The sequence below is a fragment of the Carcharhinus amblyrhynchos genome, chromosome 5 (assembly GCF_965287045.1).
Source record: "Carcharhinus amblyrhynchos chromosome 5, sCarAmb.v2.hapA, whole genome shotgun sequence".
Classification (NCBI taxonomy): Eukaryota; Metazoa; Chordata; class Chondrichthyes; order Carcharhiniformes; family Carcharhinidae; genus Carcharhinus; species Carcharhinus amblyrhynchos.
In genome coordinates, this window is record NC_137328.1 from 72,495,941 (window position 1) to 72,522,349 (window position 26,409).

General features: G+C 40.9%; 1 protein-coding gene across 1 annotated transcript; it reads right to left on the minus strand.

The window, feature by feature from the left end:
- Window positions 1–3,007: 3,007 nt before the first annotated feature.
- On the minus strand, window positions 3,008–26,409 carry cdo1 (cysteine dioxygenase, type I). The gene is made up of 5 exons (XM_080188984.1): window positions 26,187–26,409; window positions 12,945–13,022; window positions 12,665–12,819; window positions 6,363–6,532; window positions 3,008–3,630 (listed from the first exon to the last, which is right to left on the minus strand). Exons 1-5 carry the CDS (start codon window positions 26,354–26,356, stop codon window positions 3,601–3,603), a joined length of 603 nt encoding a protein of 200 aa, XP_080045110.1. The 5' UTR covers window positions 26,357–26,409; the 3' UTR covers window positions 3,008–3,600.

Here is a 26,409-nt window from a genome sequence, read left to right on the forward strand (position 1 = left end):
AAATATTGAAAATAAATCAAATAAATGGTTGCCATTGACAAAAACATTCAATCACCTGTTGAAAAACTCTTGTACTGTTTGTGAATATGCATTTGTCTAACAGTGACAAAGAACTAAACATTTGATATTGTAAAGTGAAAAGTTATATTTAATACAAATCACAGGACAGTTTCATTGACCTTTTAAGTATATACTAAGTGAAATAAGCTTAAAGAGTTTTGAATTTACCATTAAAGAGGTATCAGTGTTACAAACATGTTATAAATTAGGGTGGTCCTTTCACTATAGCTAGTGTGTCCTATTCCCACAGCTCAATACATAGAACATAACAGCGCAGAACAGGCCCTTCGGCCCACGATGTTGCGCCGACCAGTTAAAAAGCAATGACCCTCTAACCTAAACCAAACCCTTGCCATCCATAAACCTATCCAAACTAGGCACATTTACAACTGCAGCAGGCAGGGCATTCCAATCCCTCACCACCCTCTGGGTAAAGAACCTACCCCTGACATCCGTCCTATAACTACCACCCCTTAATTTAAAGCTATGCCCCCTTGTGCTAGCTTTCTCCATCCAAGGAAAAGTCTATCACTGTCCACCCTATCTAAACCTCTAAATCATCTTATATGTTTCAATAAGGTCCCCTCTTAGCTGCCTTCTTTCTAACGAAAACAACCTCAAATCCCTCAGTCTCTCCTCATAGGACCTCCCCTCCATACCAGGCAACATCCTGGTAAACCTCCTCTGCACCCTCTTCAAAGCCTCCACATCCTTCCTATAATGTGGGGACCAGAACTGCACACAATACTCCAAGTGCGGCCGCACCAGAGTTTTGTACAGTTGCAACATGACGCTGCGGCTCCTAAATTCAATCCCCCTACCAATAAACGCCAAGACACCATGTGCCTTCCTAACAACCTGATCTATGCCAATAACATTATATGGCTGGCAATTCTCAAGTCAAATCTTTGAAAGTCATTCCTTGATTTATTTGTTAGAAGATTGTTTTCTTTTCTCTCCAATCTTCAAAATGCAACAATAGTTTTCACAACTGCAGCATTTTTAAACCTATGTAGCCAGTAAGTTACCAATTTCAAGTGTCACACTGTTGAAGTTGAGTATTCATAAATTTCAGTAAATATATTCAAATGTTTAATATTTTGTGTCAATTTAGTTTCAAGTTATAGAATTATGAAAAGCTACTTGAGATTGGTAGCTGTTAAAAGTTCCTTGAATGCTGACTGATTTGAATAAATTGCACAAGTTTTGCTAGAGTGAAGCATTTCATAGTGTGTAATGTGAACAAGGAAAAAAGTTTAGATAAAAATAAAACACTCGCTCTCAAATGCTACTTTCAAGAATAAGGCTCCAGTTTCAATTATTCCCTATTTTCCAGGGATGTTGGTTGACATTGCAGGAACACCCTTTGTGTATCTGAACAGGTAGAATGTGGCGATTAGGGGTTTTTCCAGTGATCTCATACAGTGAGAATGTAGGCTTAACTGTGACACTAAAATTAAACTTTATTGAAAGGATAGATGTTTGTTAGGTACCAGTTCCAACATGCTGCTGTGGTTAAATAATGAATACACAAATACAGCAATTGTGAAACTTGACCAGGAGTTGCTTTTTTTGTGATGCTAAATGTCAAATATCACAAATCATGCAGCAATCAATAGTGATTCACAAATTGCTGGACCATTTACATATCAATAATGAGAGGCATTATTTTGGTAATAAATTTTTTAAAAACTTGTAATTTCAGACATGTTAACTTTATAATCAGATGAATAAGTTCAAGATAGCGAACAAGTCAGGCACTGGAAATCAAGGTTTGATTTTGAACATCCTTTCTCTTAACCCTTCTGTGGAATAAGTGAGTGATAGTGTTAAAGTAAAACTAGTGCTGTTAAAAAAGAAGTGGCATGTCCTCCTTCTGTCCACTCCTTTCACACCCAATGCTGGAGCTATGGACCCAACTTTGCTGCTCAATCCCATGTAGCCCAAGTCAGGAAGGTCAGTTGAGACAGGCGCATTGCTATTCCATACTAATTTTATCCACACTCAAATACCAATCTGTCACTTCAAGGAAAAGAAACAACAGCATTCAGTAACAGCAAAAAACTGATGACACATTACAAAAGCATCAATTTTGCTCTATGCCTCAAGATTAAACACATTAACCTAACCAAGCAATGCAGGTGGAAGGTAGACAAGAAGTCATAAAGGCATGCTCATCTTTATTGGTCAGGGCATCGTGAATAAAAATTGGCAGGTCATGCTGCAGCTGTACAGAATCTTAGTTAGGCTTCATTTAGAATACTTGTACAATTCTGGTCATCACCCTACCAGAAGGATGTGGATGCTTTGGAGAGAAGAGGTTTACCAGGACATTGTCTGATCTGGAGGGCATTAGCTATGGAGGAGAGGTTGGATAAACTCAGTTTGCTCTCACTGGAATGAGAAGAGGTTGAGGGGTGACCTGATAAAAGGTTACAAGATTGAGTGGCATGGACAGAGTGGATAGTTAGATGCTATTTCCTAGGGTAGAAAAGTCAAGTACTAGGGGACATAAGTTTAAAAGGTGCAAGGGAAAAGTTTAAAAGATGTGTGACGCAAGTCTCCCTGCCCCCCCACCTATGTGGAGGGTGGTTAATGTCTGGAATATGCTGCCTGATGAAGAGGTGGTTGGAGCAGGTATGTTTGCAGCATTGAAGGGGCAATTAGACAAATACATGAATAGGATGGGAATGGAAGGATGCAGATAGTTTTATTTTAGACAAGCATGATTGATGCAGGCTTGGAGGGCCAAAGGGCCTGTTCCTATGCTGTACTTTGTACCCACCATATTCCTCAGTTCCTGTCCTTGAAATAGATCCATTTAAGCTCATTTGCATGGTATACTTCAAATGAACTTCTCAGGTAACCAAAGGGAGGATAAGTTAATTCCACCAACTGCACTCTATTTTCATTACCTACACAAACTAAAGGCACATGTATACAGGCAGTAACTACAAGTTCATAGTTTATTAAACTAAAAACTAAATGCTTTTTTTCAAAATATATACACAAATTAAAATGTTAAGCCAACAGATTTGCAATATGATCAGTACATTTAGAGTTTTCTTGCAGAAAGAAATATTGCATATTTTAATCAAATTGCTATCGCAGTCTCCAAAAATGCTACAGGAAAGAACATTTTGGCATTTTCAGAGTGTGTGTGTGTGTGTGTGTGTGTGTGTGTGTGTGTGTGTGTGTGTGTGTGTGTGTCAATATTATGAAATTCAGTTAGCATTAAAAAGGAGTGAGTCTTCACGAACCATTAGCACATTCTGTTACAAGTGTAACACTAAACTCTGCCACCCCCAAGCTGAAAAGTGAATAATGCACACTTTCTATGAAAAGGAATAGTTATACAAGACTGAAATAAAGATTAACCATTTAAAATTACAACATAGGGATAGAGATAATTGATTAGAATTACATTTTTTCTTTTTTTCCCCCCACCCAAAAAAAGACTAAACACGTGGTCAGTTTCACATGTACTGCAACATTACATGAGCATATTCACAGATTTCAGAGCTGGCCTGGTAGTTCACATCAGTTGTTCTCTTGAAAATCTGTTTTCACCTGCAAGTAATAAAAACAAAAATTTAGACTATGTCACAGTCTAACAGTTCAAGAGGTTTTGCTCTTTCATTTATGAAGGTCAACACATGCCAGCTGTGGTTTAACCACTGTTTTCCCCAAAAACTATTGGGGAAAATAGAAAAGTCCATTGCTAATTATTATTACTACATTCATTCTTTTATTGACTAAGTCATGGTGCTTTAATCATAACATTAGTCTGAGAAATGCTCACACTTTAGGGGTTTATTGAATTACTGAAGGTAAGTTGAAACATTCATTTTCCACATAGTGAATGAAATACTTTAAGAACATTCTAATCCAATTTTAACCATATACAATTTGTTGTGGCAAAGAAAACTCCAGTTGCGAAGATATTGGTTACAGAAGTGAAAGTAGTCTTAGTTAACTGTGTGACTTTATGAAAGCATAACTATTTATATATGCACAGTAAAAAGGTTCAAAGTAGGAGCTGTCCCCATGCTTGGGTCTTAACCCATCAATACTCAATGTCACATTGGCCCCCTAGGTCTGGGTTATGTGCCTTCTTACATCACTGTAGGTGGTATTGTACTCACTACTACATTAATGCTGCATGTGACAGACCCTAAATGTCATATAGGCAGCAGAGCAGACTTGGGCAATGCGAAGCCCAGGGGAGGAACACACGTGACCCATCTGACCATGGATGAGATTGCTTCTTTCAGCGATTTCTACTTGTAGTATTTTTCTTACCAGCATGACTGAAGTGATATGCATGTACTGTAGATAGCACAGTGGTTAGCACAGCTGCTTCAGTGTCATGGACCCACTTTTGATGATTGTGTGGAGTATGCACATTTGCCTTGTGTCTGTGTGTTTCCTCTTGGTGTGCCAGTTTTCTCCCACAGCCCAAGGATAGTGAACTAGTCATGCCAAATTGATCCTTGGGTGTCCCAATTTATGAGGGTTAAGGAAATTAGCAGGATAACCATGTGGGGTTATGGGGATGTGATCTGGGTTGGATGCTTTGTCAGAGAGAATCAGTGCAGATTCATTGGGCCAAATGGCCTCCTCCTGCACTGTAGCAATTCCATAATGAAACAAGGTCAAGTGAAGTAAGAGCCATGCATCCAAAGTGCAAATATTTATTTTGACTTCAACTCATTATGAAATATTCTGTGTATTAAAACGTATTTAATCTTGTTTACTAACCATGACCCCATGAATAACTGATTTCAATCTTGCAGTCCACTAAGATAGAGGGCCTCATGTGGCCCACTCACTAGCCTAGGTTGCCTATCACTGCAACAAAATGAGGAAAAAAAAAGTGTTTAGATTGGGAATTATTCTGCAGCTATTTTTGAAAATTCAGTGCAAGGTACCAACATCACAGGAAAAAAAGGTCCTCAGTAGTGCAATCTAAGCCACAATTCTTATTGGCTACTCAAACTGAGCATTACTTATTGGCTACTCAAACTGAGCATTATTGGATTTAAATGTTTTTGATTATAACCAAGGAGGTTTGCAAACTTTAAAAAAATTGGGCCATTGTAGAAGAATACTTCCTTTCTCCTGCTGATTATAGGGGCCAGTTATAAAGAAACAATGAATGAAGCAATAATTTCAGGTTTACAATTAAATATTCTAGTTTATTTGCAAAATGGTCAAGGCCATGCACTTATTCCACAAATGCTGAAAGAGTTGTTCTAAATATTAGTTTAAACAGTATGATTCCTCGATGCCCAATATGAATTGGAAAATACTATAAATGTTGCAAAATTAAGTTGGCTGAAGAGCAGAGAGAAACAAATCTTGATTTAATGTAATCGATACAAGAATAGCTGCATTTTTCTGACCCTCAACTTTTTGGTTAATTAAAACTTCTGGTATAAATACAGCATTAAAATGGGAAACCAAACTCAATCCAGGCAGCTTACAGATATTAAGCAGTACAAGTGCTCCATCATTAAAAACAAAACTTGACGACCTACACGCTGGACAAAACTTAATGCTCACCTGAGTTTGGTGACTGGACACAGGTGGGGACTGCACCACTGTCCCATCTCTCTACCGCACCATCACCCCCATTAATTCTGGGCAGAAAACATTGTAGATGGCCTTCCTGGCCCATTGGCATTGGATGATGCCAAATCAATAATGTGGGAGATGAATTTCAGTGCCAGGTACATTAGCTGTACATCCAAGTACTGGCAGATTGTAATCTAACAGTATGTCCTTTCAACTGTTTGCCATAGGCAAAGTACAAAATTTATCCAAACAATCTTGGGCTTGCAAAACTTTAAAAGTGTCAAACATTAGATGCAATTGCACAGTTGGAAAAATACTTGCTAACAATCCTGTGCACTGACACCCAATTTAAAGGTGGTGGTGATCAGTTGAGCTCATAGTGGCTCACGTACATGTGCTATAAGCTACATGTTTCACATAGGGCTATTGTTTGCAAAAGCATATCCTTGCATTGTACTTCTTTCCACTGAAAAAAGTTTGGGGGACAGCCATTCCCTGATTCATGCCCCATGGCAGTGTCTTGATCAGTGATCTGCCAATTTTGAATTTAAACAAAAGCTTGGCAGTTAACTGTTGCCTGGAGGAGAATTCTCCATTGATAGAACAGCTCTGTCAATCAGCATTCTCTACCAATTCAGTCCTAGTCAGTGCAAGGCAAAAAGCATCAATTTTTCAAGCAATACCCATTCTGTATTACCAACTGACTATTTATACACAATACTTACAAGAGGAGTTATTTCCCCGTACTTGCTTGTAAAAGTAACTCTCACTCTCTTTTTGTGTCCAGTTCTTTGATCAAAGCAGTTGCAAGAGTCAAAGGGAGGACTATACAAGTGAAGGCTGACTGCCACTTCTGTGTGACTCACATTTTCAACTCTGTGCAACCCAATTGAATCTTAAAGACAAAAAGCAGCACGATGTAGATTAAACAAAGCGTGAAAATACTCAGGTCCAACAGTACCTGCTGGGAAATATATTTAAATCCGTCATGATTCATTTAACACCTAGAAACAAAGACACAACTTTTGTTGATGCTCATTTAAGTAACTGAAAGAACACCAATATAACTAGTTGCCATGCTTTTTCTGAAAAAATCTCAACTTGAGCAACAAGCTTGGACTTGCACTGTCTGGCTCACTTTTCATCCACCAGCTTTATTTGGAAAAGATATTTTACAATAACTAAGAATACAAGATGCACAAATAAGAATTCAGACACCAGAGGTGACCAAAGAGGTGGATGGGGGTAAGGCAGTTGACGTGGTATATATGGACTTTAGTAAGGCGTTTGATAAGGTTCACCATGGAAGGCTTCTGCAGAAAATGCAGATGTATGGGATTGAGGGTGATTTAGGTAATTGGATCAGGAATTGGCTGGCAGATAGGAGACAGAGCACCGATGGTGGTTGATGGTAAGTATTCGTCATGGCGTTCAGTTACGAGTGGTGTGCCTCAGGGATCTGTTTTGGGGCCACTGCTGTTTGTAATTTTTATAAATGATCTGGATGAGGGTATAGTTGGGTGGATTAGTAAATTTGCTGATGACACCAAAGTCAGAGGTGTGGTAGATAGTGAGGAAGGGTGTCTTAGTTTACAGGGGGACTTGGACAAGTTGCAGAGCTGGGCCGAGAGGTGGCAGATGGAGTTTAATGTGGAAAAGTGTGAGGTAATTCACTTTGGCAGGAATAACAGATGATGTGTGGAGTATAGGGCTAACGGTAGGACTCTGAATAGTGTGGATGAACAGAGGGATCTAGGTGTATGTGTACATAGATCCCTGAAAGCTGGGAATCAAGTAGATAGTGTTGTTAGGAAGGCATATGGTGTCTTGGCGTTTATTGGTAGGGGGACTGAATTTAGGAGCCGCAGCGTCATGTTGCAACTGTACAAGACTCTGGTGCGGCCGCACTTGGAGTATTGTGTGCAGTTTTGGTCCCCACATTATAGGAAGGATGTGGAGGCTTTGGAGAGGGTGCAGAGGAGGTTTACCAGGATGTTGCCTGGTATGGAGGGGAGGTCCTATGAGGAGAGACTGAGGGATTTGAGGTTGTTTTTGTTAGAAAGAAGACGGCTAAGAGGGGACCTTATTGAAACATATAAGGTGATTAGAGGTTTAGATAGGGTGGACAGTGATAGACTTTTCCTCGGATGGAGAAAGCTAGCACGAGGGGCCATAGCTTTAAATTAAGGGGTGGTAGTTATAGGACGGATGTCAGGGGTAGGTTCTTTACCCAGAGGGTGGTGAGTGTTTGGAATGCCCTGCCTGCTGCAGTTGTAAATGCGCCAAGTTTGGGGGCATTTAAGAGATCCGTGGATAGGTTTATGGATGGCAAGGGTTTGGTTTAGGTTAGAGGGTCATTGCTTTTTAACTGGTCGGCGCAACATCGTGGGCCAAAGGGCCTGTTCTGCACTGTAATGTTCTATGTTCTAACATAGAATAGATAGTTTGCAAGAGATAATCAAATTGTAACTTTGCATAGCTCCAGGGACATGGGTTCAACTCTGGCCTGGGGGGGGCGAAGCTGGGTAAGATGCTCTTTTGTAGAACTGGCACACAGATTTGATGGGCTGAATTACCTCCTTTTACACTATAGGATTCTACAGAAAATCCAACTGATATTTCTAGTTTCAAGTTTTCTTTTGCCAAAATAAGGCATAACATTAAAATGAAGGCCACCACCATTCTACTTGGTAGATACTAACAATTACCAATGCAACAAGCATTCCAAAGGCTTAAAAAGTTTGTTGATTTTGAGTTCAACTAGTTTTACTTTTCAAATTAGGCAGTGTTGGTTAGGAGAGCATTTATTGCCCATCCATAATTACCCTCAAGAAGGTGGTGAATGGGTTGGAATATTTTGCTATGTTAAAAATGCTATACAAGTCTAACTTTGTTGTTACTTTAGTTTAAAATATATTGCTCCTCCTTCACCAAAATATGGAGTATTCATATCAAATCTAGCAAAAGTGCTAAACAGGATGACTGGGATGGGGAGGTCAAAAACAGTCCAAGTCTTAGTCTTGCTGCTAATATTTTAAAATAAGCAAGTCAAGCTTAACAACTGGTGGCCATGGCATTCTACAATGCATCAACAGCATTATACAACTTCCTCAGGACTTATGGGATGGTGACAACAGCAGCATGAAGTCATACTCATGGTATGTTGAGAAATAGTTTCAAGTACTAATCATTTGATTAACGAGAGGTAGAGAAACTGTGGAGGCTGTGCACAAATGGAATCTTTTTGGAATTAAGCAAAAAAATTGGGGAGAAAAAAAAAATCGAGAGGCTAAAGACATAGTAAGAACAGTATATTCATTCTTCTTAACTGAGGCTTACAAGGAGACAGATTCACAATAGGGAAAAGAAAGTTTAATTTGTTCATGGATGTTTATAATTGCCCCTTCATATGGTATATACATAGCCACAATGGTATTAACACAGGAGTTGGCATTCCTGTGCCTCTACTGTCTTTTTCTTCTAGATGTGGAAGTTTGGAAGATAGTTGAAGGCTGCTGCAGTGCACCTTACAGCTGGTGCACACTTGCCACTGCGAAACCATGGTCAGGATAGGGGAGGGGAAAAAATAGAATGTTTTACGTGGTGAAAAATCAAGCAGGCTATTGGTCCTGGATAGTATCAGCTCTGTGTTCTGAAGCCGCACTTATCCAGGTAACTGCTGAGTATTCCATCAGACCCCTGATATATGCCTTGTAGATGGTGAATTGGCTTTGGGAAGAGGAGAGTTACTCTCAGCAGAACCTGTAGAGGCTGGTTTGTTAAGTTGCTAATAGACAGATTTTTTAAAATCAGTAAGGGAATCAAAAGGTAAAGATGGGAACATGGAATTGAGCATATCAGATTAGTCATGGCACACCATCTCCAGTCTCCCAGATTGTAGTGGATCCACGATAGTTTGTCTATTGCCCCAACAGGTCCACAGTAGATGCCTTCTCTCTAGCCATACAATCATGGAACATCTGCACAACAAGAATACTCAAGTCAAATGCCTATTTATTGAATACAGCTTCAATACCATTATCCCAACAAAATTCATGGCCTAGGACTCTGCTCCTCCCTCTGCAATTGGTCCTAGACTTCCTAACCATTGGACTGCAATCAGCAAGGATAAGTAATGACACCTCCTCACGATTATCCTCAACACCAGTGCCCCACAAGACTGTCCTCAGCCCCATACTATACTCCTTATACACTTATCGTGTAGCCAAATTCTGTTCCAACTCTATGTTCAAGTTTGCTGAAGACACCATAGAAGGTTGGATCGCAAACAATGATGAGATAGAGCACAGGAAGGAGACTGAGAATTTGGTGAAATGGTATGACAACAATAATCTCTCTTTCAATGTCAGTAAAACGAAGGAGATAGGCATCGGCTTAGAAACGTAGTAGAGGACATGCCCAGTCTACATCAATGGGGTGATGTTGAGAGCTTCAAGTTTCTAGGTGCTCAGATCACCAACAATCTGCCCTCCAAGCTGATGCTATATTTAAGAAAGCCCACTAATGCAGTTACTTTCTCAGTACACCAAGGAAATTTGTCATGTGCATAATGGCTCAATTTTTTAAAAACAGATCCACCATAGAATGCATCCTTTGTGGATATGTCACAGCTTAATATGGCTCCGGCTCAGACCAAGCCTGCAAGAAGCTACAAAGAGTTGAGAATGTAGCCTAATTCATCATGCAAATCAACCTTCTGTCCATTGACTCCATCTGTACTTCCCACTGTCTCAGGAAAGCAGCCAGCATAATCAAGGACCCCACTCACCTTGGGCAGAAAAAAGATAAAGTACTAACCAACTCAAGAATAACTTCTTTGCTGCTGTCATCAGACCTTTGCATGATCTACCATATATTCAGCTGATCTTTCTTCACCCAAATCAGGAACTGCAGCACTATATTCTGCATCCTGCCCTTTCCTTCTCTATGCACTCAAACATTATGCTGTATGTTTAGCTTGCAACAAACAATATTTTTCATTATATCCCAATAGATGGGACAATAATAAATCAATTCATTGAATGGCAGAACTGATGTGATGGGCTAGATGGCCTATTTCTGCTCTAACCCACCCTCTGTCCTCTCAGAGATAGTATTTATATGCTGGTCAGTGAAAACTCCCAGGGGTTTGATAGTGGGGCATTCCGTATAGTGATGCTTTTGAACATCAAGGGGAGATGGTCATTGTTACTTGCCATTTATCAGCTCAAGCCTGAATCTGGTCTGGGTCTTAGTGCATAGATACTGAAGCAGTCTAGGTATGACGAGTTGAGAATGCACAGAATAAAAATCTGTGAATAGCCCCAGCTCTAACTTATGGAGGGAAGGCCATTGAAGAAGCAGCTGAAGATGGTCAGGGCTAGACATAATTCTTGTAGGGATGTCCTGGGACTTCCCACCCCCAATTCTGCTAGGATTTTGATATCAATAACTTCTACCTCCCTTGAATGTAGCCCTTGTCCATGTAGAGACAAATCTGTAAGGAAGTCAGGAGCTGAGGGGCCTGGTATAGCCCAAAATGAGTATCAAGGAGTGCTGCTTGATGATCCCTTCCATTACTTTGCTGTGTAGACTGATGATCAGGATCATCATGAACGGATATGGAAAAGTTTGATAGTCTTCCTGTCACAGCATTACAATTTTTTTTTAAATTCAAAATGGCTTTCATGTAAATAAATGTTAGATAATTGAAGTTCAAGGACCAAGGGAAAGTCCTGAGTTACCTTCAGTACTTATCCACATTCTTCTGCAGTTATGGCAAGTTTAATACTGCTATTGTTAAAGATAGGAATGCAGGAAAAATGCCCTCTTCACTACATAAAATAGTGGGGGAATTACTGACAAGTCTTGGAACCTTGTCACATTTCCATATCCCAAAAATGGGAAGAACAGATATGGGTTAAAAAAGTCAAGTCTGCCAGATTGGACTCAAGGATGACAGGCATGTCCTCCGACAGATGTAGTATTACAGTTACATATGTTTTCAACAGCAATGTTTGATTATAGGGTTGTCCTGCAAAGACAAATTGACAAGGACTGTGCAAGTATTGAACTGCATTTGAATCCTGTTCTCCTTGGCAGAAGTGCTCTTATGCATTCTGTGAGACCTTGTCATGATCTGAAGTGATTTAATTGCCCACAACTATTAAAGATTTAAATCAAGATGGTCTGTAAGCTTCAACTGACAGGATATTGGTTCAGCTTTAAAAAATTGGTGTTTCACTAGGCTCCTTTTTTGCATTTCCAAGGGCATGCCTGGATACCTGAGGCCATTATGAATGTTTGGCAGAGTTTCAAAAGTTTAAAAAAATTCTCAGCAGGGTAGTGTTCACTAGGTCATTGAAGGATTATCCATCATTGATGTTACTGAAAGCAGTTTGTTTTAAAACAGAATGACCATGTAAGAGAATTTATCTTTTTATCCCTCCATGATGTAATGAAAAGTTGTGCTTTTCCATTGATAGTTTGTGGTATATTTTTAATATATCATAGGATCCCCATTGCTATTACATGGCTCCTGAGGACAGTACAAATTGAATACTGGGTAAGTGGCAAAACTACTATATTGGAGAGCTGAGCTGTTGTCTTGGCAAACCAAAGTGGATGTTCTGACAGCCTACCTTCACACCTGCAATCCTCCAATGCTGCAGTAACACGATACAAACTTAGTCAGCCCACATTTCCAGGAGATGAAAATATGGCGGTTTTTGGGCAGAAGTGACAGGCTTGGGTTTCCAATTCCAAATGTGAAAATAAGCCTCTTGCATTTAAGAATGATGTACTTTTACAAATAGTTAACAGCTGGTTACTGAATGACATATGATTATATTTCTACCCACCAATTACAGAATTGTACTTGGCATGCAAGAGAACACCAAGATCAAAAATAATAAACAAGATTCATGAGCAATGATCACAGGAAGTGCATGTGAGCCCATGAAAAGCAAAATTTAATTTTATCATTACAATTATATACATTTGAGATCTTTGAATATGGAAGCCTTACCACTGATGTAGGTACACTGATTTTCTTGTAGGATTGCCTCAGATTTCTTAGTCAATTCTTTTTTCTCACCATCAGGCCATTTAAAGAGCGTTTCCTTCAATTGGCCCTGAAGCATTTTTAAGAAGCAGTGGGAATCAGCATGGTCATGGATACTGCTATAATATGGGAGAAAAAAAAAGGTTTCAAACAGTGACTTTTTAGGCTTGATAATGCTTTAACATAAAAGCTGAAATATCAAGTTAAAACATAAAATAATTTTTCAATCATTTAAACAGCTCACCTGCCATGGCCTTCACCCCAGCACAATATCATCAAATTAAATTTTCCATTTCCTTCATCAACGAGATTCCTTGTATACCTGTAAACAAATAAGAAACTATTTGTCATGTGGATGTTTTGGCACTAATTTTAACCACAATAGAAAATGTTGATAAAACCAAAGCACAAGATTTAATCACTTCAATTTGCTAAGTTAATGTTTGCTTTCAAATGTTACATCTGAAGAGGTGTTTAAATAATTTTTCAACCAATGTACATGAACAGAGTTGAGAATTACTTGAAATACAGGTTATGATACTTAAAATTGTTGCCAAGATCTGGTCTGGGACCAATAAAGTTTTGTTTAATGTAGACTGAGGCTCAACCATCTTTAAATGGCTTTTCCTCCATCATAAGGACAAGTGGAAATGTTCACAAATGATTGATGCTGAAATTTTTGTGACTTCCTCAGACACTTAAGCAGTCTTTGCCCATTTGCAGCAAGACCTGGACAACATTCTGGCTTGAGCTGTTAACTGGCAAGTAACAGGCAATAAACCACCTCAACAAGACAGAATCTCATTGCCATAATCATCACTGATTCCCAATAAAATCCTGGGGTTACCATGAAGCAGAAACTGAACTGGATCCATCACTGTTAGAAGAACAGGTCAGAGACTGAGAATTCTGTGGCATAAAGCTCAGCTCCTGACTCACCAAAACCTAAGGTACAGTCAGGAATATGATAGAATACTCATTTGTCTGATGAGCACAACTCTAATTAACACTATCTAGTATAAAGCAGCCCATCTGATTGACACCCCCTCCATTCCCTGCAACATACACCCCCTTCATCACACATTGTACGTCATCAAAATGCAAGCAGCACCTCACCAAGATTACTTTGACTGCACCTTGCAAACTCATGGCCTCAACCACCTAGAACAACAGCAACAGATGCATGGAAATACTGCCACCTACAAGTTCCCCTCCAAGCCACACACTATCCTGACTTAGTGTTCCTTCACTGCTGCTGGGTCAAAATCATGGAATTCCCTCCCTAATAGCACTGCAGGCGTACCCATACCACAATGATTGCAGTGGTTCAAAAAGGGAGCTCACAACCACCTTCAAGGTCAATAAATGCTGGCTTAGCTGGCGACATGTGGGTATGCCGGCGTTGGACTGGTGTAAACACAGTAAAAAGTCTGACAACACCAGGTTTTAGTCCAAACTATTTATTTGATAATATACTCACAAGCTTTTAGGGTTAGCCCCTTCGTCAGGTGAATGGAGAGTTCTGGCCTTAGACAGAGCATATAAAGCACAGGCAGTTTAGAGATTACTGATTAGAATGCGAATCCTTACACCTAACCTGCTGTTCAAGACCTGAAGTGGCTGATAGTGTGAGTGGAAGGAGCACTGATCACAGTTTAAAGAGATGTGTATTGTCTCCAGACAGTACAGTAAGTGAGGTTTTGCAAACCCAGGCAAGTCACGGGGGTTACAGATAGTGCGACATGAACCCAAGATCCCTGTTGAGACTGTCCTCATGTGTGTGGAACTTGGCTATCAGTCTCTGTTCAGCGACTCTGCACTGTTGTGTGTCGTGAAGGCCGCCTTGGAGAATGCTTACCCGAAGGTCAGAGGCTGAATGCCTGTGACCACTGAAGTGTTCGCCAACAGGAAGGGAACAGTCTTGCCTGGTGACTGTCGAGCGATGTTCATTCATCTGTTGTCGTAGCGTCTGCATGGTCTCCCCAATGTACCATGCTTCGGGACATCCTTTCTTGCAACGTATCAGGTAGACAATGTTGGCCGAGTTGCAAGAGTATTTACCATGTACCTGGTGGATGGTATTCTCACGTGTGATGATGGTATCCATGTCGATGATCTGGCATGTCTTGCAGAGGTTGCTGTGGCAGGGTTGTGTGGTATTGTGGTCACTGTTCTCCTGAAGGCTGGGTAGTTTGCTGCGAACAATGGTCTGTTTGAGGTTGTGTGGTTGTCTGAAAGCAAGAAGTGGGGGTGTGGGGATAGCCCTGGCGAGATGTTCGTCTTCAATGATATGTTGAAGACTCCGGAGAAGATGTTGTAGCTTCTCTGCTCCGGGGAAGTACTGGACGACGAAGGGTACTCTGTCCACTGTGTCCTATGTTTGCCTTTGAGGAGATCGGTGCGGTTTTTCGCTGTGGCGCATCAGAACTGCCGATCTATGAGTCGAGCACCATATCCTATTCTTATGAGGGCATCTTTCAGGGTCTGGAGGTGTCTGTCACAATCCTCCTCATCTGAGCAAATCCTGTGTATATGGAGGGCTTGTCCATAGGGAGTGGCTTCTTTAACATGTTTAGGGTGGAAACTGGAGAAGGAGCATTGTGAGATTGTCTGTGGGCTTGCGGTACACATTTCCACACACGAGGACGGTCTCAACAGGGATCTTGGGTTCATGTCGCACTATCTGTAACCCCCGTGACTTGCCTGGGTTTGCAAAACCTCACTTACTGTACTGTCTGGAGACAATACACATCTCTTTAAACTGTGATCAGTGCTCCTTCCACTCACACTATCAGCCACTTCAGGTCTTGAACAGCAGGTTAGGTGTAAGGATTTGCATTCTAATCAGTAATCTCTAAACTGCCTGTGCTTTATATGCTCTGTCTGAGGCCAGAACTCTCCATTCACCTGACGAAGGGGCTAACCCTGAAAGCTTGAGTATATTATCAAATAAATAGGTTGGACTAAAACCTGGTGTTGTCAGACTTTTAGCTGTCGACACCAGTATCCTGTGAAAGAATAAACATTTGAGATTCAGAACACTTACTAAAATAGGAAAAAGGGCCAAAATTTTCCATGGGTATTAAAGAAAAATAAACTATACAAGGTTAGAAAGAGAAAACAATTTACAACATTTATATTGTACATTTGGGGTTAATGAGGTACACACGAGAATTAATAAGCACATTGATAAGACATTTTACGCACAACTGACAGATGCAATCAAAATTGATCCTATGGACTTCTCAACAATCCACCTAGATGTTAATCACAGATGAGTCAGCCAATTTCCCTGAAACTGTACCTTCATCTTTCAAGCAGATGCCTTGTAGTTCTATCGTTTGAACTAATTTCAATGATGGCTCATCTGGAAGTTTTTCAATCTAGCCTTCTGACATTCTGTCCAGAGAGTTCCAAACATACAGCTAGGCACAACTTGAGTAGTGTTGGTTTAGTCTAGCACAAGGGTGCCCTTGTCCTAACAGTCCTCTTCAATTACCAGGATTTTACATGAACCCCCTCTGCTTAGGCTGCAGGGAGCAGATATTTCTATTTCTCCCCCCTCTCCCCCATCCCCCTTTACTTGGGGCAGTTTCTGTCTGTTCCTAGGGATTTCTCACTATCCCTTCCTCAGACCTGCTGGCTGTGGTGCTTCATATCCAGCCACTTCACCTAAGTTTTATACACCTCCTGTCTCTTCTCTCTTGCCTGTCAAATGTGAAGACAAACTGCATCTGTTGAGTGGGCTGGATATGCAGGAGGAACTGAGATCCTGACTCTGGTGTATTTGGGTTTGTTAAAGAGGCCAACATTATTGCCCATATTGATATTTCAAGAACTCAGCTTCCTCAGTTGTTAAATGCCAAATCTTGCCCACAGTATTGCAAAGTTATTTATTAACAGATAAATAAGTAGAGATCCAAGGACACATGATATACAGCAGTACGCACAAGATGGCTAACAAAACATTTCTATTAGGTATAGAATTAGAAAACTTGATTTGGTTAAGCTTCAGTAAAAGCAATGGTTAGAACAGTACCAAGTACAGTTTTAATCTTCATTTTATAAAAAATATGTACTGGAGAAGGTTCAAGAAAACATTCACAAGAACTGAATATCTGAACATGGTTGGGCTCTCCAGAGAGAAGGCTAAAGCAAGTGATGAGGGGATAGATGGGAAAATATTTTGACTTGTTCAAATTTAAAACATGAGATAACAAACACTAAAATCAATCCAGTGGAGAATTCAGGAAAAATGTCATTGACCAGAGTGACAAGAATATAGCAAAAGCAAACTGGTGCAGATGTTGGATCTGAAATATTAACTCTTTCTGCAGATGCTGCTTGATCTGTTGGGTACTTAAAACATTGGTTCAATAAGAACATGGAAATTGCTAGAGAGAGCAGGGAAGTAGTAAGGGTGCAACAGGAGATACCAGCAGCAAGTCAGAAGAGCACTGATCAGGAGCCAAATCAAATTTGGGATTGAGGAGTGACACCTCAAATGGAGAGAAGCAAACAAACTAAGCAGGTGACCAAATGTGCTAATAATTTATAGTTTATATTAAAGCTTATGAAAAATCAGTTATACTCATTTCAATTATTCTCTATATATAAAAAAGTGACTGTAGCACAAGAAGCAGCTCAATCAAGTAACTATTTAGTAGTCCCATGGAGTGCATATCCTGCTCCATGCGAGAAGTCCAGGGTAGTGTCTTGGATAACCAGAAGTACTGTTAGCAGCTCAAGCAAGTTCATAACCTGAGCTTCAGTTGGCATCACTGACACATCCAGAAGGTTGAGATTTTTGTGGATAGCCCATTGCTAGGCATGGTCACACCCCAGGTTAAGGGTACACAAGCAGCAAGCAAATGGCTGATTTGTCAGAGAGGCAAGATAACCAGGAAGGCAGCACCAGAGTCCTGAGTGCATCTCAGGCTCTAATGATAGATGGCATTGGCCCTTCTGGGGAGTACAGTCAGAACCAACTGAAAGGCACTCTAGCTTGCTCAGTTGTACAAGGAAGATTTGAAAAGCTATAAAGCATTAGATAGTGGGGGGACAGGTGTAACCACTGATGTGAATCCAGAATGGTATTTTGCCTCCCTCACCCCCCTTGTCACTCAGGAGTGAGTGTGGGGGCAGGATGGAGAAAGTCTGGGATGGTGAACAGCCAGTCATGGTCCACATTGGTATCCATGACAGAAAAGGGGGCCTGTGAAAAAGTACGGCAATAAATCATGGTGGTTTTAATCTAAAAATGAATTGGATTAAATCAGTAATCTTGGACTTCATAGGGCATTCTCAGTTGCTTAGAGCAGCACATTTAAGAACCAAAGATCAGGTCATTCTCAGTCCAGTAATGTGGCATGATACAGGATTAATAATCTCAGTACAGGGGCCTCTATGTAGCAATGATTATAACATAATTGATCACTCCAGTCTTGTAATCAATTACTAAATTACTAAGACTGACTGAAATACACTACAACACTATACTTAACTGCAATAATGACTGTACACACAGCATCTTGAAGTTAATCATTTCTGTTTATCAATGTACCTGAACTCTTGAGAAACATCGCTTGTCTGAAAGCAAAAATCCTACACAGTATAATTTACAAGTTAAAACCAGCCAATAGTTACCAAATGTGATATTTTTAAGTTTATCTTCCATTCAGCATGGTGGTTCCAAAGTATCTAAAAATGTGCAGCTTTTAGACTGGAGTTGTGTGCTTTGAGGGAGTCCTGCTTGCTAGCTGTTTCTCTTTCTCCTCCTGTACTTAAGTTACCTTACTATTGATAGTGTTTCTGCCCTTTGATGTTATTCAATGTTAACACCTTGGACCAGGCTTTCAGCATGAATTATACTTTTATCTCTCCACTGACCATACCTCTTACAGTTCTAAGATCAATATTAGGGTAGGTCAGTACAGGTGCAGTGGAAGATGTTCAACAATATTTCATAACATTAACGCCAACCAAAGATCTTAAGGGAAAGATTCACCATCCATGGCTAAAATACTATCAAACTGAAAGAAGGAGCATGCAATTCCAAAGATTATTGGGAGGTCAGAACATAAAATGCAAAGACAGACTAGATATTAATAAAGAGGGATACAAGAGAAAGCATGCTAAAAATATTTAAAAACAGATACCACAGATATACAAAAAGGGTAATAAAAGCAATGAAAGGAAGTTGGGTCATCTAGAGAGTGAGAACAGGCAACAAGAAATGGCAGATCCATTGAACAGATTTATCTACTTTCAAATAAAGGTGAAATTGAAAACAATTACAACCAGAGAAAGGGTACGAAGAAAATTTTTAGAAGTAAAAGCTGACAGGTCTTCATCCTACGGTCATAAAATAAGTGGTTGCTTGGATAGAAGTATTGGTCAATGACAGACTATTTGGCCAGACCCAGAAACCATAGAGATACCATTAAATTGTTCAAGTGTATTCTATAGGCCATCAATTACTGATAAAGCTACAAGAACAAATTTGCAAGACAATTGCAAAGCAGTCCAAGAATAGAATAGTTATAATGGTGACTAACTTTCTCAGTCTCATTTTAGATTATCCCTCTGTCCTCTAGTCTGGAGTTATGAAATGAGTGAACAGTAATCCTTTGTTACAAAAAAAGGTGGGGGACTAAATTTCAAAACAGCCCTGATTTTTGCTCTTACCATGCTTCTGTAAGCAAAAAGGTATTTGAACGTCTGATTTCTTCACTTGAGGTATTTTCCAACCATTTGTTGTGGAATAATTCAATCCTTAATAACTATAGCAAACATCAGGTTGATTCTCATTGTGGCAGGGGTAGATTTAGAGTTTGCAACCTCCTCCTGCCCTGGAAGTAGAAGGCAATGGCAAACCACCACTGAAAATTGCCAAGGAAACATTACAACAGGCCAAAGACCTCACTTCAAGCAGAGTGAGCAAATGATCATTACATCTTGGGGAGCAGGAGGGTGGCAAGGGAGAGAGTGGGACCTCTTGAGGGTCAGTGGGGTTGTCTATGTGCAGATAGATGGGGGATGGGTGGGATCCTGGATGAGTGTTTCTCATCAGTATTTTTGGTTGAGAAAGGCATGGATGTTGGGGAAGTAGACGGTGACGTCTTGAGGACTGTACATACTGCAGGGGAGGAGTGCATCAGGATGGATAGATCTCCGTGACCTGATGGGACACGTCCTGGGGTGTTGTGGGAGGCTTGGGAGATCTGCAGGTCCCCTGGCTGAGATGTTTGGGTCATCAATAGTCATGGATCTGGTGCCTGGGGATTGGAGGGTGGCAAATGCCTTTGTTTGAAGGGAGCTGCAGGGAAAGCCTGGGGGCTACAGGCCAGTGAGCCTTGCATCTATGGTCAGTGGATTGTTGGAGGTGGTTTTGGGAGAAGGGATCTGCAGGTATTTGGAGATGCAGGGACTGGTTGGGGACAGTCAGCATGGCTTTCAGAGTGGAAAGTCATGTCTCAGATTTGGTTGTGTTTTTTGTTGGGGGGGGGGTGGCCAGAGACAATGCAGTTAATGTTGTCTGCATGGACTGTGGCAGGGCCTTTGACAGGGTGCTGCATAGGGTTAGATCTTGCAGGATATCTAAATGGATGCAGGGTTGGCTTCTTGACAGAGGACAGAGGGTGGTTGTGGAGGGTTGTTTTTCAGGCTGGGGGCCTGTGGCCAGCAGAATGTCTCAGGGAAAATCAGTGCTGGATCCATTACGGTTTGTCATTTGCATTGACGATTTGGATGAGAATATGGGGGCATGGTTGGTGGGTTTGCAGATGACACCAAGGTTGGTGGCATGGTGGACAGTGAAGAGGGTTGTCTCCAACTGCAACAGGATCTTAATTGGTTGGGCCAGTGGGCTGACAAATGGCAGATGGAGTTTGGTTTGAATGGACGTGAGGTGATGCATTTTGGTAGGTTGAACCAGGAAAATTAATGGTAGGGCATTGGGGAGAGTTACACAACAAGAAGAAATGGGGTACATGTTCATAGCTCCCTGAGAGTGGAGTCACAGGTGGGCAGAGCGGTGAAGAAGGCAATCAGCATGCTTGGTTTCATCAGTCAGAACACTGAATACAGGAGTTGGGATGTCTTGAAGTTGCACAAGATATTGGTAAGGCCACATTTGGAATACTCTGCAATTCTGGTCACCCTATTATAGAAAGAATATTATTAAACTAGAAAGAGTACAGAAAAGATTTATTAGGATGCTACTGGGACTTGATGGGTTGAGTAATAAGAAGAGGCTGGATAGACTGGGACTTTTTTCCTCTGGAGCACAGGATGCTGAGGGGTGACCTTATGGAGGTCTATAAAATAATGAGGGGCATAGACAAGTTTGATTGTCAGTATCTTTTCCCAAAGGTAGGGGAGTCTAAAATTAAAGGGCATAGGTCTAAGGTGAGAGGGGAGAGATACAGAAGTGTCCAGAGGGGCAATTTTTTCATAGACGCCGAGGAGTGTCTGGAACAAGCTGCCAGAGGTAGTAGTAGAGGCAGGTACAATTTTATCTTTTAAAAAGCATTTAGATAGTTACATGGGTACAATGGGTATAAAGGGATGTGGGCAATTGGGTTTTTAAAAAAGGTGGTATGGACAAGTTAGGCCGAAGGGCCTGTTTCCATGCTGTAAACCTCTATGACTATCTTAAAAGGTTAGGTTGGCTATGGAAAAAAGTGGCATAATCCAGATTAATGATAGTTAATTGGGGAATGGGTGGAGTTCAATAGAGAGAACAGATCTAGCTCAGATAAATTGATATTAAATCTTCAGTCAAAATGGAACTGAACACTGGATTGTTCCTGAATCCAACCTATTCTCATGAAGAGGAATAGTTGGAAAAAAATTGCTTGTATCACCCAAGGAGCTCAAAGTGCAAGATGAAGCAGAAAAAGACGTATACAGCAGGGATAATACAAGTGAAAATAAGGCTGAATGAGAATTAAAAAACCAAAAGCAAACAAAGATAGACTGGCACTAAGGGAACCCAAAATGGCAGCACAGTAGCACCTTGGTTAGCACTGCTGCTTCACAGCTCCAGGGATCTGGGTTTGATTCCTGGCTCGGGTCACTGTGTGTGAAATTTGCACACTCTCCTCATGTCTGCGTGGGTTTCCTCTGGGTGCTCCAGTTTCCTCCCACAGTCCAAAGGTGTGTGGGTTAGGTTTATTGGCCATGCTAAAATTGCCCCTTAGTGTTCTGGGATGTGTAGGTTAGAGGGATTTGTGGGTAAATGTGTAGGGATATGGGGATAGGGCCTGGGTGGGATTGTGGTCAGTGCAGACTCGATGGGCCAAAGGGCCTGTTTCTACACTGTAGGGTTCTACGTTCTATAAAAGTCTTCTCTTTTACAGAAACAGGCACCAGAATGTGGAGACTAGGGATTTTGACAGTAACTTAATTGCAGTGTTAGTGGAAGCCTGATTTGTGACACTAATAAAGATATCTATAGGAGGAGCAGATCAAGGATCTCAAGGGAGGATTTTCTGCATGGCAGCAGAGAAATTAAATGAAGTACTTTGTATCTGTCTTGATCAAGGAATAAAATGCTAGCCAAGTCCCACTGTAAGGGAAGGTGCTTAAGACACTGGATGGGTACAGATTGGCAGTGGTCATATTAGAAAGACAGGCTGCACAGTTGATACATCAAGACCGGATGATATTCAAGCAAGAATACAGGGATGGGTGGAAACTGCAGAAGCACTGGTCAATCCTCTGAACCACCTCGCATACAGGGGTCATGCCAGAAAACTGAAAAATTGCAAATTCTAAGAAGGGTGTAAAAAAATAATTACAGCAACTACAGGCTAGTTAGTTTAATCCCAGTGGTATGAAGCTTTTAAAAATTATAATTTGGGACTTTGTAGGTTAATTAAGGAAACCTCGTGTGGATTCATTTGGGGGAAAGGTGACATGAGGTAATGCAGTTGATGTAGTGTACATGGACTTCCAAAAAGCATCTAATAGTGCCATGATGGATAGAAGTGAAGCTTGTGGAATAAACAGCTGTATGGATATGAAGGAAACAGAGTGGAGGAAAGCCCACACAGGCAATCTGTGTTGTAACTGTAGAATGAGTAAATAAACAAGACATCTTCATGATTCTAGATCCCACCTGACCTAAGAAGTCCACCTGAAAGAGGCAAACAACTGCAAAAGCCATTGGAGCAGATAACTTCTGCTGCCTTTGGATGCATGACATGTTGGTAGTGTGTTTGACAAAGGCGGCTGTCACATTGGCCAGGTGATAGTTTGTAATTCATTATGGATGAAATGAAACGAAACAATTAATATTTAGGTAGGAGTTGTGACTGACAGGGAGGTGTATAATAAATTAAATGGCCAATGCCAGTGGTACACCTGATCTTAGCCATCAATGAACTTCAGGTCCTTGGAGCTGTGGAGAGGGTGCAGAGATGCATCAATGAGATTTGGACAAACTGAGTGAGCAGGCAGATGCATTATAATGTTGATAAAGAGGTTACCCACTTTGGTAGCAAAAACAGCAAGGCAGATTATCCGATTGTCAATAGACAGAGAGAGGGACTTAGATGTCCTCATACACCAGTTGCAGAAAATAAACATGCAGGCACAGCAGGCAGTGAAAAAGGCAAATGGTATTCTGGCCTTCATGAGGGGACTTGAGTACAGTAGCAATTATACAGGGCCTTGGGGAGGCCACACCTGGAGTATTGTGTGCAGTTTTCATCTCCTTATTGAGGGTTGTTCTTGCTACAGAGGACTGACAAAAGGGAGAGGTGGAGTCAGTTACAATTATGTTCAATGGGTTCAGATGAATGTTTAATGGTGGGGCTGTCCAGAGTCAGGCGTCATAGTCTAAGGGTAGTGGATAAACCTTTTAGGACTGAAATCAGGAGAATTTGTTTTAAACCAGAAAGAAGGTAGAAACTAGAAGCAGAAGTATGCCATTTGGCCCTTTGAGACTGTTCCATTCATTTGCTCATCAAACTCAATTTCCTGATCTCTCTCCCAACCCCTCCCCCCCAAAGCTACATCTAATTCCTTATGAAAAATCAGATCATTTTGGCCTCCAGGGCCATTATCTGAAAGCCTTGGAGCTGACCATTTCCAGATGGGACCTTCACCTGAGAATCATTTGTGGAACAACTTCCACTATTTGAAGCCATTTCTACTCTTATTATGCCAATACTAGTCTAATTAAAAATTCAAATGCCAAATCTGTTTGCCTTTTATGCTACACAGTCCTACCAATTAACTTTCATTTCCTGTAATAAATTAGGACAAGTGCCAGAATAGTTAGTGAAAGATTTTTATGTACATGCCTGATGCACATTTAAATCCAGCATATGGGACAGAAAAAGGAACAGAGTTCCATCACACTGGGTCTCTAACTCTTGATGCATGACCTTCATCAACCCTGCCACCTACCACAAGGTGGTGGTAGAGGCAATTTACCATGCTTGCACTTGAAGCAGGTGTAAGTAGCAAGAATTAGACTATTGAAAAACATGTAGGGAACACCCAGGAGCAGAGCAGAAACACTTTACAGATACCCCAAAGCATACCTGCCTACTCACTGGAGTCCCTGGTTTGAGTGTGTCCATTTAGGAAAGTCCCACACTGACTTTGTTCAGAACTTGCAAGGATGACATTAAGGCAAAGGGAGAGCACAAACCTCCACCTACCCTGCATTTAACAGCCTGTATGTCATAGGGCAGCTAATCAATGCCATTGCAGAAGCCAAGTTATCTTTGAAGATGTCCAATTTTGCACTGACAACCTCAGCATCAGTGCAAAGCAAAACCGTTCTGCTCACTCCACAAAAAGAAGCAAGGTATTCCAAAGCTTAGTGGTAAAAGTTAATCAGGTGAGAGCAAGTAGAAAAAAGGTCTTGTCTAATAAAAGTTTGAAGTTGACTTACAGTACTTCAATTAGTAGTAAATTCCATTCAAGCTTTTTTAAATGCAATATAAATTAAGTACAGGAAATCCAGATTAGATTAAAAACTGCAAATGCTCCAGATATGAAAGAATTACTGGTCAGTGAGCAACAAGGAAAAAAATACTAAGATTTAAAATTGATAGCAGAAATATCAGCCCGAACAGTAATGGTTCTCAGCTACTTTCTTCACACCATCCCCTGCCTCCCCCACCCCCAATCCCCATGTTCTCAAATGATAAAGAATTGTTTCCTTTTGGAAAACCACATATCATTTGCAAAGCATTCCTGACAAACTTATCATTTGGTGATCAAGTGCCTTTCACTTATACATACGGACAAACCTTCAAGAGTATTAAGTCTCTCCCTCTACCGATGCCGCCTGATCTGCTGAGTCTATTTAAGTGCGACAGTTCATATTTTCAGCAATTGTGGTCTCACTTTTATTTCTCTACACCTCCATTCCATTATCTCTTTAAAATATAGTCTGATATAGGCATTTAGCACAAGTGTTTACTACCCAGATAAATCGGGAGGGAAAAGAAAAAAGCGAGTAAACCTTTAGCTAGAAGTTGCAATTAATTTATGATAAACCCAAACCGTTTCATTCACTGAACGCCGTTGCCTGATCCCTCCTAGAGTTCTTATTGAAGATATTTTGCATGTTTATCATGACCTTATCAGAAAGTAAAACCTTGCAGCAAGAATCATTTCGTGGCCTTCGCACCAGAATTTTGTAGTCACGCTTATTGCGCCTCCACGTACAAAATCGGTAAAGCCAAGTATTATAGGACAAGGGTCAAAAGTTACACTTAGACAAGGAGGGCAAGAACTTTTTTTAAAAAAATTCCACATCAACAATAACAAAAATGCTGAAGCCATTCAGCAGGTCTGGCAGGATACCAGAGATACGAACGTTTCAGGGCTGTGAAAAGTCCTCCGTAATACAACTTTGTTTTCAAAGTTAACCGGTACTCCTGATTTACTTTACTCCTTGACAAACACCCCAGAGGGTGTGGGTAATCAAGCTGCAAGGAAAGTGGTGCGATTTCGAAATTCTGTTTTGTAATGGTCCCCAACAGTTCCAGCACGGAGTGCAGCAGCCAGGCATTCGCAATTTGAGACTAGCATGTTCCAGAAATACTTTAGTATAGGATCTAAAGAAAAACATACATCGAGTTTAATAGAAATCAAAGTCGTGCCCAGGGAATGTAAATTCCCGTTACAAAGTGCAAAATCCGTGATTTTAAGAACTGTGCGAATTCATCATGAAATACAAAAGTGGATCGCCAGTTACAAAGTAAACCTTATGGTGTTGGCGTCACTTTTAGAAAAGTGCAGCATTCCTTTATCTGTGGGAAACTAGCGCGAAATTTCCGCATAGTCACACAAAAGACCAGGATCTGCTCAGTGGTCAGTTGTCCAGCGCAGGCTTGCCCAACAGCCCTGGGCTAATACAAAGGACACCGACTTTCTACTGGTTGAAATCTAATGTGAGCGCTCCTTCCAGTCCCGACTCTATTACAGTGTTAGAAACGCAGCTCGTCCTATCTCTCACCTGTACTGGTCGAACTTAGCGTATTTTAACCATTCGCGAGGGTCACTCTTGTATGATTCCAGCAGATTCTGCACCTCTTTCACATCAATCTTGTCATTCGCAAAAATTTGATGCAAAGCCCGAATTAAATCCGCCAAGTTGGAAAGTCCCGGCATTTCTGTCTGCTCCATGACTATCAAAAACAACTCGCCCAACACAATTCTTTCCACTGCTTCAGCCCAGC